Source organism: Serinus canaria, chromosome 4, assembly GCF_022539315.1.
Source record: "Serinus canaria isolate serCan28SL12 chromosome 4, serCan2020, whole genome shotgun sequence".
Lineage (NCBI taxonomy): Eukaryota > Metazoa > Chordata > Aves > Passeriformes > Fringillidae > Serinus > Serinus canaria.
Genome location: NC_066317.1, coordinates 15,865,936 through 15,880,900, shown reverse-complemented (window position 1 = coordinate 15,880,900; position 14,965 = coordinate 15,865,936). Strand labels below are relative to the sequence as shown.

The window sequence follows — 14,965 nt, the reverse complement described above, 5'->3', positions numbered from 1 at the left end:
GATGCTGAGTGCAAGTCTGGGGTCTTTATGTTGTTTTTAAATAACTGAGAAGGACAAGGTGATACTTGTACATCTCTAATGCTTCTCTGAGTGAGGCAGGGTGGAGGTTGAGATGTGTGTTTTTAACAGACTTGGTAAAATAATGCAATAAAGAAGTGTAAATAATTAATTGAGTATGCTTTCTGTTAAGGGACCAAGCTATTTGTAAGAATGTTAGTGTTGAGGGTTGAATTTGATTCTTGGCTTGGCAAAAGAAAGCACTTGGCTTTACAGAACACAGCACAGGGCTGTCCATTTCTACATCAATGCCTCTTGCTATGAGCTCTGCTTTGGCAGAGAACTTTTAATTAACATAATGTTAATTGTAATTAATATAAACAATGTCTGACCAAGGCAGGGTTCAGTTAAAGCTGCTCCGGCAGCACTGGCACACAATTATCTGTTTCTCTTAGTTCATGTTGTGACATAGAATCATTAAGGCTGGAAAAGACCTCCAGGATCAAGCACAACCTTTGACCAAAGACCACAGCACTGAGTGCCATATTCATTTGTTTCTCAAAACATTCCACCATTCCCTGGGCAGCCCATTCCAATGCTCAGTCATCCTTTCAGTGAAAAAATTCTTTCTGATTTCCAACCTGAACCCTCCCTGGCCCAGCTTCAGACCATTTCCTCTCATCCTGTTGCTGGTTGTCTTGGAGAAGACACCAACCCCCACCTTTCTACAAGCTCCTTCCAGGCAGTTGTAGAGGGTGATAAGGTGTCCCCCAAGCCTCCTCTTCTCCAGGCTAAACAATCCCAGCCCCCTGAGCTTCTCCTCCCAGGACTTGTCCTCTGGACCCTTCCCCAGGTCCATTGAACTCCTCTGGATTCACTCTGTTGTGGTTCCTTCAAAAATCTCTCTGTCTTCAAGATGTTATTTTTAAGCTTGCTGCCTTTGTTATTAAATTGCTATGTTAAAACTGAGTATTTGGGAACATTTTTTAGTAGCCAGCTGCCAGGCAATGCATGATGTCAAAAGTGCACTTCAGCTACTTAGCTTTTAGAAGTCAGCAGACAGCATTTTTTTGGAAATAGATGAGCTTTACTTTTCTTAGGAAAGCAGCAAAAAGCTGCCACAAACCTTGCTATAAACAGTGGGAGAGGTATGTGTATACAGCCAAGTTATCAAGATTTCCAAAGAAAAACCTTGTGGAATGATTTATAAACATTATAAAGAGAAACTCAGGACATGCAGAATTTTATTTTGAAATAAAGACGAGTTAATATCTTCAGAAAAATGTAATTCCTAATTGTGAGTAACTTCTGCATTGACTCCAAATAATAAACAGAAATTGTGCATGCAAGGAAGCTGATTTTATGGCGTGAGAGAGGTAGAACAAAATGCAAGTTAGGCAGGGGTAAGAGGAGAAAACTGGAACCAGCTGAGCATATTTACTGTTGTTTTGTTTGTTACAGCTCCCTCATTCTGTTACTAATAGTCCTCAAGGTATCTGGGCTGATGTTTCCAGTGCCACAGATGCTGGGAGGAAACATGCAGCTGTTGAAGGCCTGGACTTGTGCACAGGTTCCCCACAAAAGCAAACTGCAGAAAGCATCATGCTATGCTTCAAAGGGTGTGATCTGGATTGCTTTTCTGAAGGTTGACATTAAGTGTTTGAAGATCCATAAGATAAGACAGAAAGTGAAACTGGATCCCAGCTGTTGCAGCTGGTCTTTGTATTCCTAGGGCCTGCATAACAAAACCTACAAGGACTGGCAGTTGAAGGAGCTGAAAGAATGCTTCAAATGAAAAAAAAGAAATTTAGAATTACAAAATTTCCCTGTAAGCAGAACTATTACACGTTTTTCACTAAATGCAAAATGACAGTTGTACTTAATGGGATATAGAGGTATGTGTCTCTATAGGATAACTTCTATTTCACTGGTCTTTTGCTTCAGTGATATTTGGATTTTGTGATGGATACAGAAATTTCTGGCATTGGCTGAAATGAATTATTCTTTTAGCTTTCTCAATTACCTATTGGTTTTTGATACAGAAGATCAAGTGTCTTTTGAGCTGATTATTAAAAAAAAAAAGGCACCGAGAAAATTGATAAATGCCTCTTTGTTTTTCTTAATCCATGATTGCAGAGTCGGTATTTACCATTATATTGCATCATTAGGTGGAACATGGAATAATCCAAAGGTGGAAAGAAAACTTTGCAGGTGTTTTTAGAGTTGATATTACTCACAATCTTTTAGGTCAGTGATGATTGAGAAGCCTTTTCATGTTATGAAGGCTTGTTTAGCTGCTTGTGCCAGGCACAGGAGAAGATGTCAGGGAAGGTGTCTTTCAACATTTTGTGGACAAAATACCCAGAGCTTGCCTGAAGTGATACAACAAAGCAGACAGGAATTTTTCCTTCTGTCAAGTAACTCTTCCCAAGCTGCTGTTATGGAACATGTTTGTATTTCCACACCTTGCTTTAGAAGATAAAGTCAGTATCTTGCACATCAACCCTCTTCTGGGATTAAAGTAGGAGAGTTAAGGACACAGCCAGCCAGGGCTCACTGGTGCAGAGTGTGTGAACAGCTGCCTGCTCTAAGTGACAGAAAATGAACAGGGCTTGTGTTAACAAACAAAACACATGCAGGTGCTCCAGAATTCATGGTGCCATGGGTGATGGATTTCAAGGGGATGGAGAGGACTCTTAGGATTACAAGGAGGATATATATATATATTAAAAAAAAAACAACATGAGAAATGAGCCCTGTGTACTGCTTAATGTGATGTACACTCCCAGGAACACATTTCTCATTTTAGGAAGCTGCACTAATATATAGGTTTGTTGTCTGTAGTTCTACATTGATTTTGAGGCTGTAAAATTCACAAACACAACTTAATCCAGGCCCAGCTCTTAATCTGTTTCTGTTGGTTTAAGTTTCTTGCATAAGAGACAGCCAATTGAATGCCCAGGAAAATCAACAGTTCTGCCTACAGTTATTTGCTCATTAAATGTACTACTTAGTGGCCAGGGTTTTGTTGTCTCCTTTTTGGGCTGATATTTTAGCCCTGATGTACTTTAAGGAATAAAAAGTCAGGCTCCAGCAGTTCTAGCAGAGGACTTGTAGCAAGGCCTGCTTCATTCTGGGCTGTGGTGCAGATTTTACCATGGTGACTTCTTAAATATCAAAGTACTATGTGGGTGTGATGCCTATTGATTTTTGCCTTTTTTTGTTTTATATATTCTCTTCATTCTTTACACCATATATTTGTAATTCTGTAGTCTATATATTTTTTGATTTATTTTTTTTCCCCAGGACTCCCAAAATCTATTCAGAACCCCCCAAAATCCATCCAAGACCATCCAAAATCCCTCCAGGACCCTCTGACCCCCCTCCCGTGGTCACCAAGTGTTGCGGAGTTGTGAAGAGGGTCCCCAGGACAGGGTGAGAGAAGAGAATTGACTCCAGGTTCTCAGAAGGCTATTTATTAGAATATGATATTATATTTAAAGAAAAGATGTACTAAAACCATACTAAAGAAAGAGAAAGGAGATACCAGAAGGCTAGACAAGAATGATAATAAAAACTCATGGCTGATCAGAGAGTCTGACACAGCTGGACTAAGATTGGTCATTAAGTAAAAACAATTCACATGGAATCAATCAAAGATGCACCTGTTGGTAAGCAACCTCCAAACCGCATTCCAAGCAATCAGATAATTATTGTTTACATTTTGTTTCTGAGGCTTCTCAGGAGAAAAATCCTGGCGATGAGATTTTTCATAAAATATCATGGTGACACCCTCAATCCCCCTAAGATGCTCCAACCACAAATTCCAATATTTATAAAAAATTTGGCAATGTGACATTGGAGCAGAATCCTTGGGAATTTGGGGGTCACAGGGTGGGATTTAGGGATCCCAGTGGCATTTGGGGAATGGGGATCCTATTTTTGTTCCCCTTGACCTTGACAAACTTGGCGGCGCAGGAGAAATATTTCTGGTTGGCCTCAGCCACTTTTTTCCTGGCTGCCTGCAGTTCATGATCTCCAGCCCCTGCAGGTGGGTGAAGGCCATGCTCGAGGCCATGCCTGAGCTGTGGTCCCAGATTGTGGATTTTCCCCTGTGGATGGCACTCTGCTTCCTCAGGGCCCTCTGCAGGGCTTCCCTGTCCTGGGCCTTGGTGGCCTCGCTGACCAGAGTCTGGTGCACGTGGCCGCCGCTGGCCTTGCCCGGGTGGCCCAGGCTGAACCCGAGGTGCTCCTGGTAGATGTCCTCCTCCATCTCCCCAAAGCTCATCCTGTTGGCCTGTTCGCGGATCTCCGTCAGCCCCAAGGGCTCCTTCAGCTTCCGCTACCGCCGACCCTTCCCCTTCTCCCTCAGCCCGTCCAGTGGCAGCGGCTTCACCGGGGCGGGCTCCTGCCACTTGTCCAGCTTGCACTCCATCCCCTCCCTCAGCTCGCAGCCCACCTTCCTGTCCTGCTCTCATGGCAGCTGTGCCCCCTGGCTGCCAGCGTGCCCTTGGCCACCAAGAGCCGCACGCTTTCCTCCTCAAACGCAGCAGCAGGGCCCGGGCGATGTCGCTGTGGTGGCTGAAGCCGCCGTGGGGCAGGACGGAGGTGGAGGAGAAGCCCCCAGCAGGAGGGTGCTTGGACAGCAGGGTCAGGCCCCGTGCCACCCCCGTGATCTTGGCAGCCATGGAGCCCTGAGGATGAGGGAGAGGTTGGGAGCGATGAAGAACCCACAGGACCCCACGTACTCGTAGATGCACAGCTTGGCCCAGCTCAGCACCAGTGCCATGTCACACATGTCCTCCATCCTGCCCAGCTCCTTCTCTGACAGCTGCTGTCCCCCCTTGCCACCACACTGACCATCAGGATGGTGGTGTTGATCAAGATCTGCTGCACGTTCTCGTTCTTGCATTTATCCAGGGAATTCTCCAATTCCTTGATGGTTCAAATGTATTCCAGGGCGTTGGGCACCAGCAGATTCAGGGACCCTTTGGCTTATTTGTCTGGGCTATGTGTGGATGAAATGATTTCTGTTGCCAGAAAAAGTAATGCCTTGATTCTCTAACACTGAAAATATTGTTGGAGGCTTTTGATTTTCCTACAGTTTCAGTGACACTAGGAAGGTACAGCCTTCCTGAACAGCCTACCACATGTTCCCTCCTTGAACTTGTTACTTTACCCCAAAGTTCAGGCTTGTGTAGACTCTTGTCTGTTTTTCTTGTCTGAACCTGGAGCCAAGGTCTCTGGGCTCTGCAACAAACCCGCTGCCCAAAGTTAGCAGAGACATTGAGACTCTTCAAAGACGTTAACACCCATACCTTCACCCATCAAATTGTTTGTAGAGACATTAGCTTTCCTCTTCTGACTGCATCACTCCTTGTGCTCCTAATTGGTGGGTTTTGATAATTATGCTAATTTACTAAACTTGTAGAACTGTGTGCACCGCTGTAAGGGGTGGACTTCTATGGACATTTCTCCTCTGGAGGCCTCCAATGAAGACCAGCTTCCATATTACCTCCCACACTAATATTACCTTGAAAGTGTGTTGTTTCATTTCTAGGTTGAAAAAGGCATCAGGTGCAGAGAATTTCTCAAGAGAGATCTGGGAGACACGTGGTTCTGTCCATTTGAGATACAGGCTCTGAGATGTATGACAGCTGGGCATCTTACTGAAAGCTGGTGGAATTAGGAGCTAAATGAACTTTTGGAAGGTTAATTCATTAATAACACATTTTCTGAGTAGTTATTGCAAATGGATTGAATAGTATGTGTAAGGGGGGCATGACTGGCCCTTAACTAAAATAGCTGTTGGGAGAGGCAGTATTTATAGCCATGATCTGAGGGTTTCATTGTCCAATCACCTCTGCATCCCAAATTGTTCCTTCAAGACCTTCTGAAGGCAGCTGTTGAGGGAAGGGTGAATGTTTCCAAACCTGTGCTACGCAAGAGATTCTTAGGCTGTCTCAGCTGACTTCCAGTTAGTTCTCACTGTGGTCTCAAGCAGACTTGGCACAGGATATGGGCAGCTGATGGGAAAAGGCAGCACATCTGTGTTCTGCTGACTTTAACCCTTGAAGCTGTTTGTTTTTGGTGGAATAGGAGACCTCTGGCACATCAAATCTGTGTTTGTTTTCCCAGAACACAGGAAAGCTGGCTCCCTGGCAATTGTTACGGTTTCATTAACATCTGAGATTTTTATGGGGCAGAACATTTTGTGCCGTTTTTGCTGCCACTTGATATCCTGGTGATGGGACTGAAAAAATCCTGATCTGTTTGTGTGTACACATGTCCTGTCCTAAATGGGGATTGCAAGGATTATTTCCTTCAATATGGAAACTGGCTACTAAGAAACACCTATCAAAAGGGGCACTGTTGCAAACGTTCCCACTCACCCTCTCAAATGCTCTACCTGTGCAGCTCTCTGGGGGTTCTCTAAAGCAGGCAGAGCTGGTGTTGGAATAACACCCAGGCTCCTCCCTGGTCCTTCAAGAGGATTTACTGTAGCCTCTCTCCTAAACAGAGGTCATACCAAGTGAAATCCACAAAAGGATTATTAATGACACCTGCCAGGACAGAGCAGAAGAAAAGAACAGAGGAGACAAAAGGCCACAAAATCCCCTCACATGAACTTGTCAGGCCCATGAATGAAACAGCTCAGCCTCCTGACACTTCTCTGCCCAAGTGTGATGTTTTCAGTTGTTCCAGCTTCCTGGAATAGCTGCACAACACAGTGAGATGACCAGACAGATGACCTCTGTCTGGATTCCCAGAGGGCCCATAAAAAATGCAGACCTAGTGGGAGATGGTTTATAGGACTTTTGGCTGGTGAGCTCATCAGGTGAAGAGCTGGAGGACTGGAGGTGGCTGCCACCCACTGTTTGCTGGTCATTCTCCCACCCTTCCTCTTCTGCCTGAAGACTTCCTCATCAGATGTCATGGGAGCACTCTAAAGCTCAGAGCTTTTTTTTTTGGCTGTGCTAATGCAAAGTTGCTCGACCACTGTATGCTGTGTATTGAAAACTGCTGTATTGCCAGTTCAGGGAATTGTTTTTTGGCTTGAGTTTCAGACCTGTTTGCTTGCAAGGGATACAAATTCTGAAACAAAGAATATGAAATGATGCATAGTGCCCATCAGGTACAGATACCTTTTTACTGTAGGTAAGAGCAGGTTAGAGAAAGGAAGCAGGTTTAAGGCTAGGGTACTTCAGGTTACATAACCAGCTCTAGGTTAAATTTCTTAAGCGTGTTTTGGTAAAAAAATTCAAGCTTTGCTGTTCCTTTTGTTAATTAGAATCTGAATTCTCTATACCAGTTATGTGTACATTATTTCAAGTGTAAGTTCACAGATAGGGTTTGTTTGCATTCATTCTCGTGCTTGCTCTGTGTCATAATTTTCATACAGTTATAGGAATGTACTTGTTTGAACATTCCTAGTTGAGTGTAAAAAAATATTTTCCCATGAGTATCATCTTTTTGGCAAACACTTATGTGAAAAGGAACTGATGTGGAGGCTTTTCTGTGTGCTTGGGAAGATTTTACTTTGAAATCCTTTCATAATGCAGAAAAAAAAAATCAGTATCAGTCATGACACAGAAAGTTGGTGGAAATAGAAACTTCACCCAGCTATCTGGGGTACTGATAGAGTTTTCCAAGATTCTAGGGAGTGAAGCTGAAGTTAAGGGCCATCTTTTTCAACAATATCTGAGGAAATGTCATAACCTATTTGAACAACCAGGTTGTGCTTCTTCATTTTGTATGGGCCAATCACATCTTGTTTTGTGATGATTAAGTAACAGGGAAGATTTGATGCTGGTTTCTTGAGATGGAAAGAGTTCTGCCAGGTTCAGTTGTTATATGCTAATTTTACTAATGTAAGCACTGTCTTAATGACGCTGTCACTGTGTGATACTGTGACTGTAGCTGAACTCTGGGGTGCTTCTGGTTTTGGTTTGTCAGGTAGCATCATACTGAGGGAAAGCTGCATTTTGGCTGGGAATCCTGACTGCAGTTTCCCCTGCTTTGTTTGTGATCTGAGGTCTGTAGGAGGTCAGTGGGGATGATGGCTGGGAACAAATGAAAGTGTGCCAGCACAGAAAGCTGCAGTGCTGTAATGGAGCATCTGTTGCTGTGATGTGTGAATGCCTGGCATTCTGGGAGCTGGGACACAGATTGTTGCTAGCTCCTTCCCAAGGTTATTTCGGAAGTGCACAGAGCAGCTGGTGAGGTCTGGGGCAGCTTTAACTCTCTCATGGCTTCCAAGTGCATGCTGCATTAAAAGTTAAGTACACATCAAGAAGCAGTTTTTCTCAGCACATGACGTTTTTTTCATCTGTAACTTATGTTTGACCTCAACACTAAATCCTTTGGTCACCATCTGAATGAATTACATAATGTAAGACATACAAAACCAGAAAATAGAAAACTGAATAAGTTTTGATGGGGTTGGGTGATTGTTTTTGAAAGGGGATTGTTGAGCAGAACTGAGCAAAATATTGAGATGTTTATTGGGAGCTAACATTATAGCCAGGCATTAACTGCCCTGGAAACAACCTGTAGGATGCAAAGAGAAAAGCTTTCATCAGTCATCACTGTGCTATCCTAGATAACTGAGGATACAGCTTGCCATTCTTCCTACAAAATGCTTACTCCACAACTGCACACTGTCTGCTAATGAAATGTAGACTAGAACGTCTTTTTCCCTAACATTTGATCTGAACTTTTTAGCTGTTTGGGAAACAGACTTGCTATAATGAAATATTAATAGGCAGGAGAAAGTATCATTCATATGGGAAACGAAGTGCTGTTGTTACTTAATATGCTGTTAGACCTCTCTTGTTCCCCTACAATTCAAATGTGGCTGTAGGATTAGATGTTGAAAAGCTACAATGTAAAGTCATGGAGACAGACTGAGTGAGTCAAGTGAAATATAAAAATGAATAGTGACAGCATTTTTCATGGCCTCTTAAGACTTTATACTTAGCACCTTTGAAACTTGAAATTTCCTGTTTTAGTGGCATGTTTTTATTCAGGCAGAGAAAAATGGATGAGTGTGGTGAGTCACTATGGACATTTGCTGTGCTTAACAAAGAAGTTGCTCATGGATGTCCTCCCTTTGTTGCACTTTCAAATGGCTTGAGATGATCATTATGTCATAAAAAAAATCTAGAGAGATGAGCAGATCAAGGTGTCTAGTTGTATACAGAAGCCAAGGGTCACTGCATAAAAGAGGTGAGGCAATTTTTCAGCACTCGTGTGCTGGGTGCTTTTTATTAGTTGCTTATTACACAGCATTTTCTGCTGCCCAGTTTGCTTGGAGGCACAGTTGCAATATGCCATAGAATCCACAAAAGGCTGTTCATACTGTTCATTCTTTAATGTTGAATATGACCTTATTTGCAATGTGATTTTTTCTTTTTTTTTTTTTTTTTAATCCTTAGCTAAGTTTCCTGTATTCTGATAGTATCTGTCTGAACTGTTGCTTGAGGGAAGGGAAGGCATCTTGGCTGGTAATTACTCTACAGTAACCAAAACTGATTTTCTCTGTAGGTGTTGCATACACAATGCTGGCCACAGCAGAGCTCAGTTTCCCCATGATCTGTTCCTGTAGGCGTTTCTGTATCTGATGGAAGTTCTTACATCCCACTGCTCTCCATTTCCCTGGTGTCTCCATTGAGATCTGTGCTGACTGATAAGAAGCATGAGAATAGTGTGGTGCTGCAAATACTTGTGCAGTAGAACTGTTTATTTTTCACTTTTTCTGTGTCTAGGAGAGAAAGCTCCTTTCAGTGCTGTATATAGAAACATCATATGTTCATTTTATGCCAAGGGTTTACTCTCTCCTAGATACTCTTGTTTGACTTGAGACATGAGAACTGGATCCTCACATGAGGAATAAGTTGAAAGTATAAACCAAATTGTTCAGTCAGTGCAGGCTATGTTTTCTAAACTAAACTGAAACATGGTGGTGGTTCTCTGGTGGTTGATGGAGCTTTGTTCACTGCATTTAATTTTTTTTTTTTTACTTTTTGTTTTTTGCTGCTTTCGACTCTATTTCTCCCTGCCCTCCCTGTTCTGAAACTTGACAGATTGCCTGCAAGTGTTTTTCTACGAATAAATTGTAGCTTTTAGAAAAGAAAAGAGATGAAGCACAGTTTGTTATTTTTCATTCTGCCTCTGCTGTAAGGGAAATATAAGCAAAATACACATTTTCAGATCACACAGTAATTGTCAGCATGTGTTGTCCAGCACCACCTACAATGAGCAACTCTTTGTCCTTTCATTTTTTCTCAGGGAGTCTCAGGTCTACCTTGCCAGACTTGAACACATTAAGTACATGTGTGATGTGTGAACACTTTACATCGAGATTCCTCCACAAACTTGGAACTAAAAGAAATGCTGAGGTATTGACAAGTCTCAGAAGAAATTCCTGTGTTGACCTAATGCCATGCTCAGTGACACAAGAAATGTTCCGGGTGTACTTTCCATGAAATTGTGTACTGGATCTTTTTCTGTATGAACATGACAGAAAATAAGAGGTTTTGTTTGCTAAAGGTCAGAGTATATAAAAAAGATGCACTGTTTTTGGGGGATTCTTCTTGCACATGTGCACTTTGACTGGGTCAGATGTGGGTGGCCTGCGTTGATAAAATCAAATATCTGAGTAGGCTGCTTGTGGACTGCTCAGTAAACAGCTCAAGTACTGTGACTAGAAGTGCCTTAAAACACAGTCATGTAATATTTTTGTCTCAGTATATTGCAAAATCTTTGGTAGTTTCTTTACAATAATCTGTTTGCCCTAACCATACTGTTACATCACTGTAGCATTATTAGAAAAAAGTCTCTCTGATAACACAGAAAGTAATTTATTCTCTCTTCATCAACTTTTCCTTTCATTTGTATAGCAAAACCCCTTAAAGGGCTCTCATGGGCCAGATTATCAGCATATTAATGCAGTGCTCTCCTTCCTAACAGCCTTCTTTTTATTTGCTGTACTTACATTTTTTCCTCTTCCCATTCCCTGCGTGTACACAGGATGTTGCAAACAACAGGCAGCTCTATTTTCAGACACTGAAAAGTTTCAGTTTACACATCTTTTTATTCCATGGTTCATTTGATGATAACTTGATGGTTTCAGGATAGGTCAAAATACAGGTAACTTGGTAAGCACCTTTCTTTGTGAGTGAGGAAAGTACAAAAATGATGTTTCAGGAAACTGAGAGAACACCTGGAATTACTTTTATATGTATTGGGCATGTCTCTTCTAGTTTTTGTTTTGGCTTTGTGAGTTGTTCTTTGTTTACAGGGTTTTTGTGGTTTTATTTGTTGCTGGTGGTTGTCTGATTTCAGGCACATGGATTTTATAAAACAGACTGAAATTTGACTTTGAGCTCTGTATTTGACCAGCTGCTCCTCCAGAGTGATATTAACACAGTGGTGATGAAAAGAAGCATAAATTTTCCTTCCTTGTATATTAGCCCAGTACATGGGCTACCAAGTTAAATATTTAAAAAATTAACTTGACAGCTCACCTGCTTTTACTTCTACCAACAGTTGAGATGTTCTACATCTCAAGTGTTAGCACAAAGCTGAACTAAAATATTCATATATTGTCAGTGAAGAATAATCTTGCTGGGTCTTTCACTGCATGCTTCCCTGCCACGACATTTTTGGGGGGATATTCTGTCTGGCACAGCAGTAGAAGCAGAAAGTCGAGACTGCAAACTAAGTTTGGTATTCCAGTAGTGAGAACCATGTGACAGAAGAAAACAGGCACACTTTGTGTCTACTGAGTGGCACCAGCTGGAATTTGTTAGAAACTGATGCAGTTTAAACCAATCCTAAGTGGATTTAGGCACACTGATCTAAAGTGAAGATCAGAACTCCCTGTGACACACAATGGTAAAGCTGGAACAGTTTATCTAGGTTCTTGTTTGTTTTGTCAGCATGGTGTTTGCAGCTGTTCTTGGCTTTCTTTATTTTATAATAGAGCTCATGTTCAGCTGTAACAAACTTGATTCAGTGTGGTTGCTGTCTTTCAATTTTTCTTCCACTCACACCCATTCCTAGGCTGCCTCAGAAGCCTGGGTTAACTGGGGCTGTCTGCAAGGAAGGTGCTGTGAGCTTGAACAGGCAGGGAGAGCCTCCAAGAGGCAGGTGAAAAACACCAGCTGAGTTAAAAAAGCTCACAGAAGGCAAAAGTTTGGGCTGAGCCAGTATAAAGCTCTGTCTGAAGCAGGATCAGAACTCACAAGAGTTCTGAACACATTTCACCTTGTAATATAATGAAAACTCAGAGGAAAAGGAAGTTTTTTTAAATCTTTGTACTAATAAAATTGTTTAGGAAGAATGTAACCTGGAGGTAGCAGCCACCAAGAATTAAAGAATTAAATTAAGAAAAAACAAACAAAAACTGCAATCAATTTACCAGTACTTTTAGAATAAAAACAATCAAACTAACCCAAAACCCATTATTTTTGATATAAAGTTGTCTGAGCCTTAGGTATGACGTGGCTTAGTGTCATCCATGGAAATAAATAGGAATTATATTTGTTTTCATCATTTGGGAAATGGATGTTATCAGCTCTGATTTTTCAGATCTTTTGTTCATCAAACACTGAGGCAGGAGGCAGGATGAAATCCTGACTCACTGGTTAAAGCAGCAATAGCCCTCCCCATAGCCGTAATAAAGTTCTTTTTTAATTTAAAAGAACAGCATGTTGAAGCATTAAATTTTCCAGATGAAGAAAAGACATTAATATAAATGAAATTAACTTAGAAGCTTCTGATTTATAGTACCAATGGATACAGAGCTTCAGAAGAATGTCTTGTTCAGAAGCTTAGAATTAGATAATCAGTTTTATTGTGGGAAACTGTTTCTTTGCAAAACTGAAAAAGACAAATTCCTTACTAGTTTTATCATCTATTTATTTTTGCTGTTATGATTCAGACAAATCAAAGGTTAAAAAGCCAGCATTTTCTATTTGACAATCTGTGACTCAGCTCAATTAAAAAAAATAAATAAATCATACATTCAATGAGAAACAGCACTCTAGGCTGCCTGTGTTACCCAGAATTCTTAAGAATTGCTGGTTCTTTTTACACACACACAAAAATGTATCAGCTGGTATTTACTGTGCTTTCCTTACAGGGCTTACTGCCCTTCTTGTGTGTGCCAGGCAAGATTAACTTTTCCCACCAAAAAAAAGTTGTGGGGGCAGTAAGGTCAGCTGAACTGCTTGGAAGGAGGAGTGTCATCAGTCTTCTACTAAGTAAATGTGTCTTTAAACTTTACCACCTTCACAAAGAGCTCCATAGGAAATGTACAGCACCAATTAATGGTATTTAGCAACTATTGCTCTCTGAAGAAATGTCCTGATTTATTTTCCTGTGCAATCAGTTTCTCCATTGTACTTTTTAGCAGCATGTCTGATTGGTTGGAATGAAACATGTAATCATGTTTTCTTCCATTTACTAGGCAGAGGTGAGAGTATTTAATGAGCATGTAACTTATTATTTCCCTGTCCCTTTAGTAATGTGTATGTGCTACAATAAGAAAACCCACCAAAAATGATATATATTAAATTAAAATATATTTTGTGTGCTGGATTCCCTGGCATTCAATCTTCTGTGTAATGGAATTTGATTGAAGTATTTTCTTTAGTAAAGAACATCTGTGTAGTTGCATGTGTTTTATAAGCAAACCTATTCAGTTCCACTGATGTAGAGATTATACTGCTGCAGCAGAATTTTACAGTGTTAAACATTGCTGGCATTTAGCCTGTAGAGATTTTAGGGGATTTCAGATCCCACTTAAATGTATTTTTTTTAGAATGTCAAAATAATGTCCAATTTTAAAATTTAAAAATTGTAGCTAGAACACAAAACATCAGTTTTCATTTCTAAAAGGATTTACACCTTTGAGGTGTTTTGGTCATTTCTTATAGTCAATTTTTACAAGTAAAATGACTGCATTAAAAGTCTAATGAAAAAACCTTGACACATTTCTGTTGTGTAAAGGCAAAGCAACACCAGTATTTGCAAAACAGAAGAGAAATATTCTACCTAGTTTGTGATGAGCCCAAGTGTACACCTTAACTGTTTAAAACTCAGCTTTACTTGTTGACAGTGCTGTATATTTGCAAAGTCTGCCTCCCCATTAGAAATAATTCTCCATATCCTTTCTGAGTTGTTTCAGAAACTGAGAAAACTGGGATCACAAGGTAACTCAGGCTGCAGATTAGTATCTAGTCTAGCTACAGTTCAAAGTTTATAGTTTATATAGTTTCCCTAACTATAGGGAAAGTAGACTAAGTAGACCATGAATATTGTCCCATATTGGCACACCCAGAGAACATTCCTGAGTTCTGTGCTCTAGTACCTGAGGGCTGCTTGGTTAGGAGATGCTGGAGAAGTTTTTCAAGAGTAGAAATGCAAATTTTCAGCCTGTTGCCAGCTTTATTTGTGACCCTTTGTCTTCTGCACTCTGCTCTTTCTGTTCTTATACCCGGAGAGTATTTGGATGTCTGATTTGGTGCAGGTGCTTCATACCTGAAAGTCAATTTTCTGGAAGAGTTTAACTGAGAAAAAGGTTAAGGAGAGGCTGCTTGAGTTTATGCCTGATTTAGGTGAGCTGTCCCGCAACTGGGAGTGCAAGCACCAGCCAAGGGGAGCCTGTTGTGCGCAGTTAAAATCTTTTTTTTGCTACCTTCCTGTTCTGATAAACTGAAGTAGCTCTGGCTGCTTGCTGGAATTCATCTGGAGTTTGGCTCAGTCAAGACTGCCCTTTCTAAAACAGTTCATGATTTAAGCTCCAGATACTGCAGTAAAAAGAAAAACAACTGAACAAGCGAGTGATGGATCCTGAGATGAGATCATTGGGCAAGATAGTGAACAACTCCTTTCAGAGATGAAATAGTACTGTAATTCTAGCAATGTTCTGGCTATCAGAATTGAGTTACTATTGCCTTGG

General features: G+C 41.1%; 1 protein-coding gene across 1 annotated transcript; it reads right to left on the bottom strand.

Moving 5' to 3' along the window:
- Positions 1 to 3,884: 3,884 nt before the first annotated feature.
- Positions 3,885 to 12,672, bottom strand: PRPF31 (pre-mRNA processing factor 31). Its single transcript, XM_018907016.3, is given in 7 exon segments — positions 3,885 to 4,024; positions 4,027 to 4,467; positions 4,470 to 4,526; positions 4,529 to 4,693; positions 4,696 to 4,839; positions 4,842 to 4,985; positions 12,645 to 12,672. Coding segments are annotated over 7 exon segments (1,119 nt in total).
- Positions 12,673 to 14,965: the final 2,293 nt, after the last annotated feature.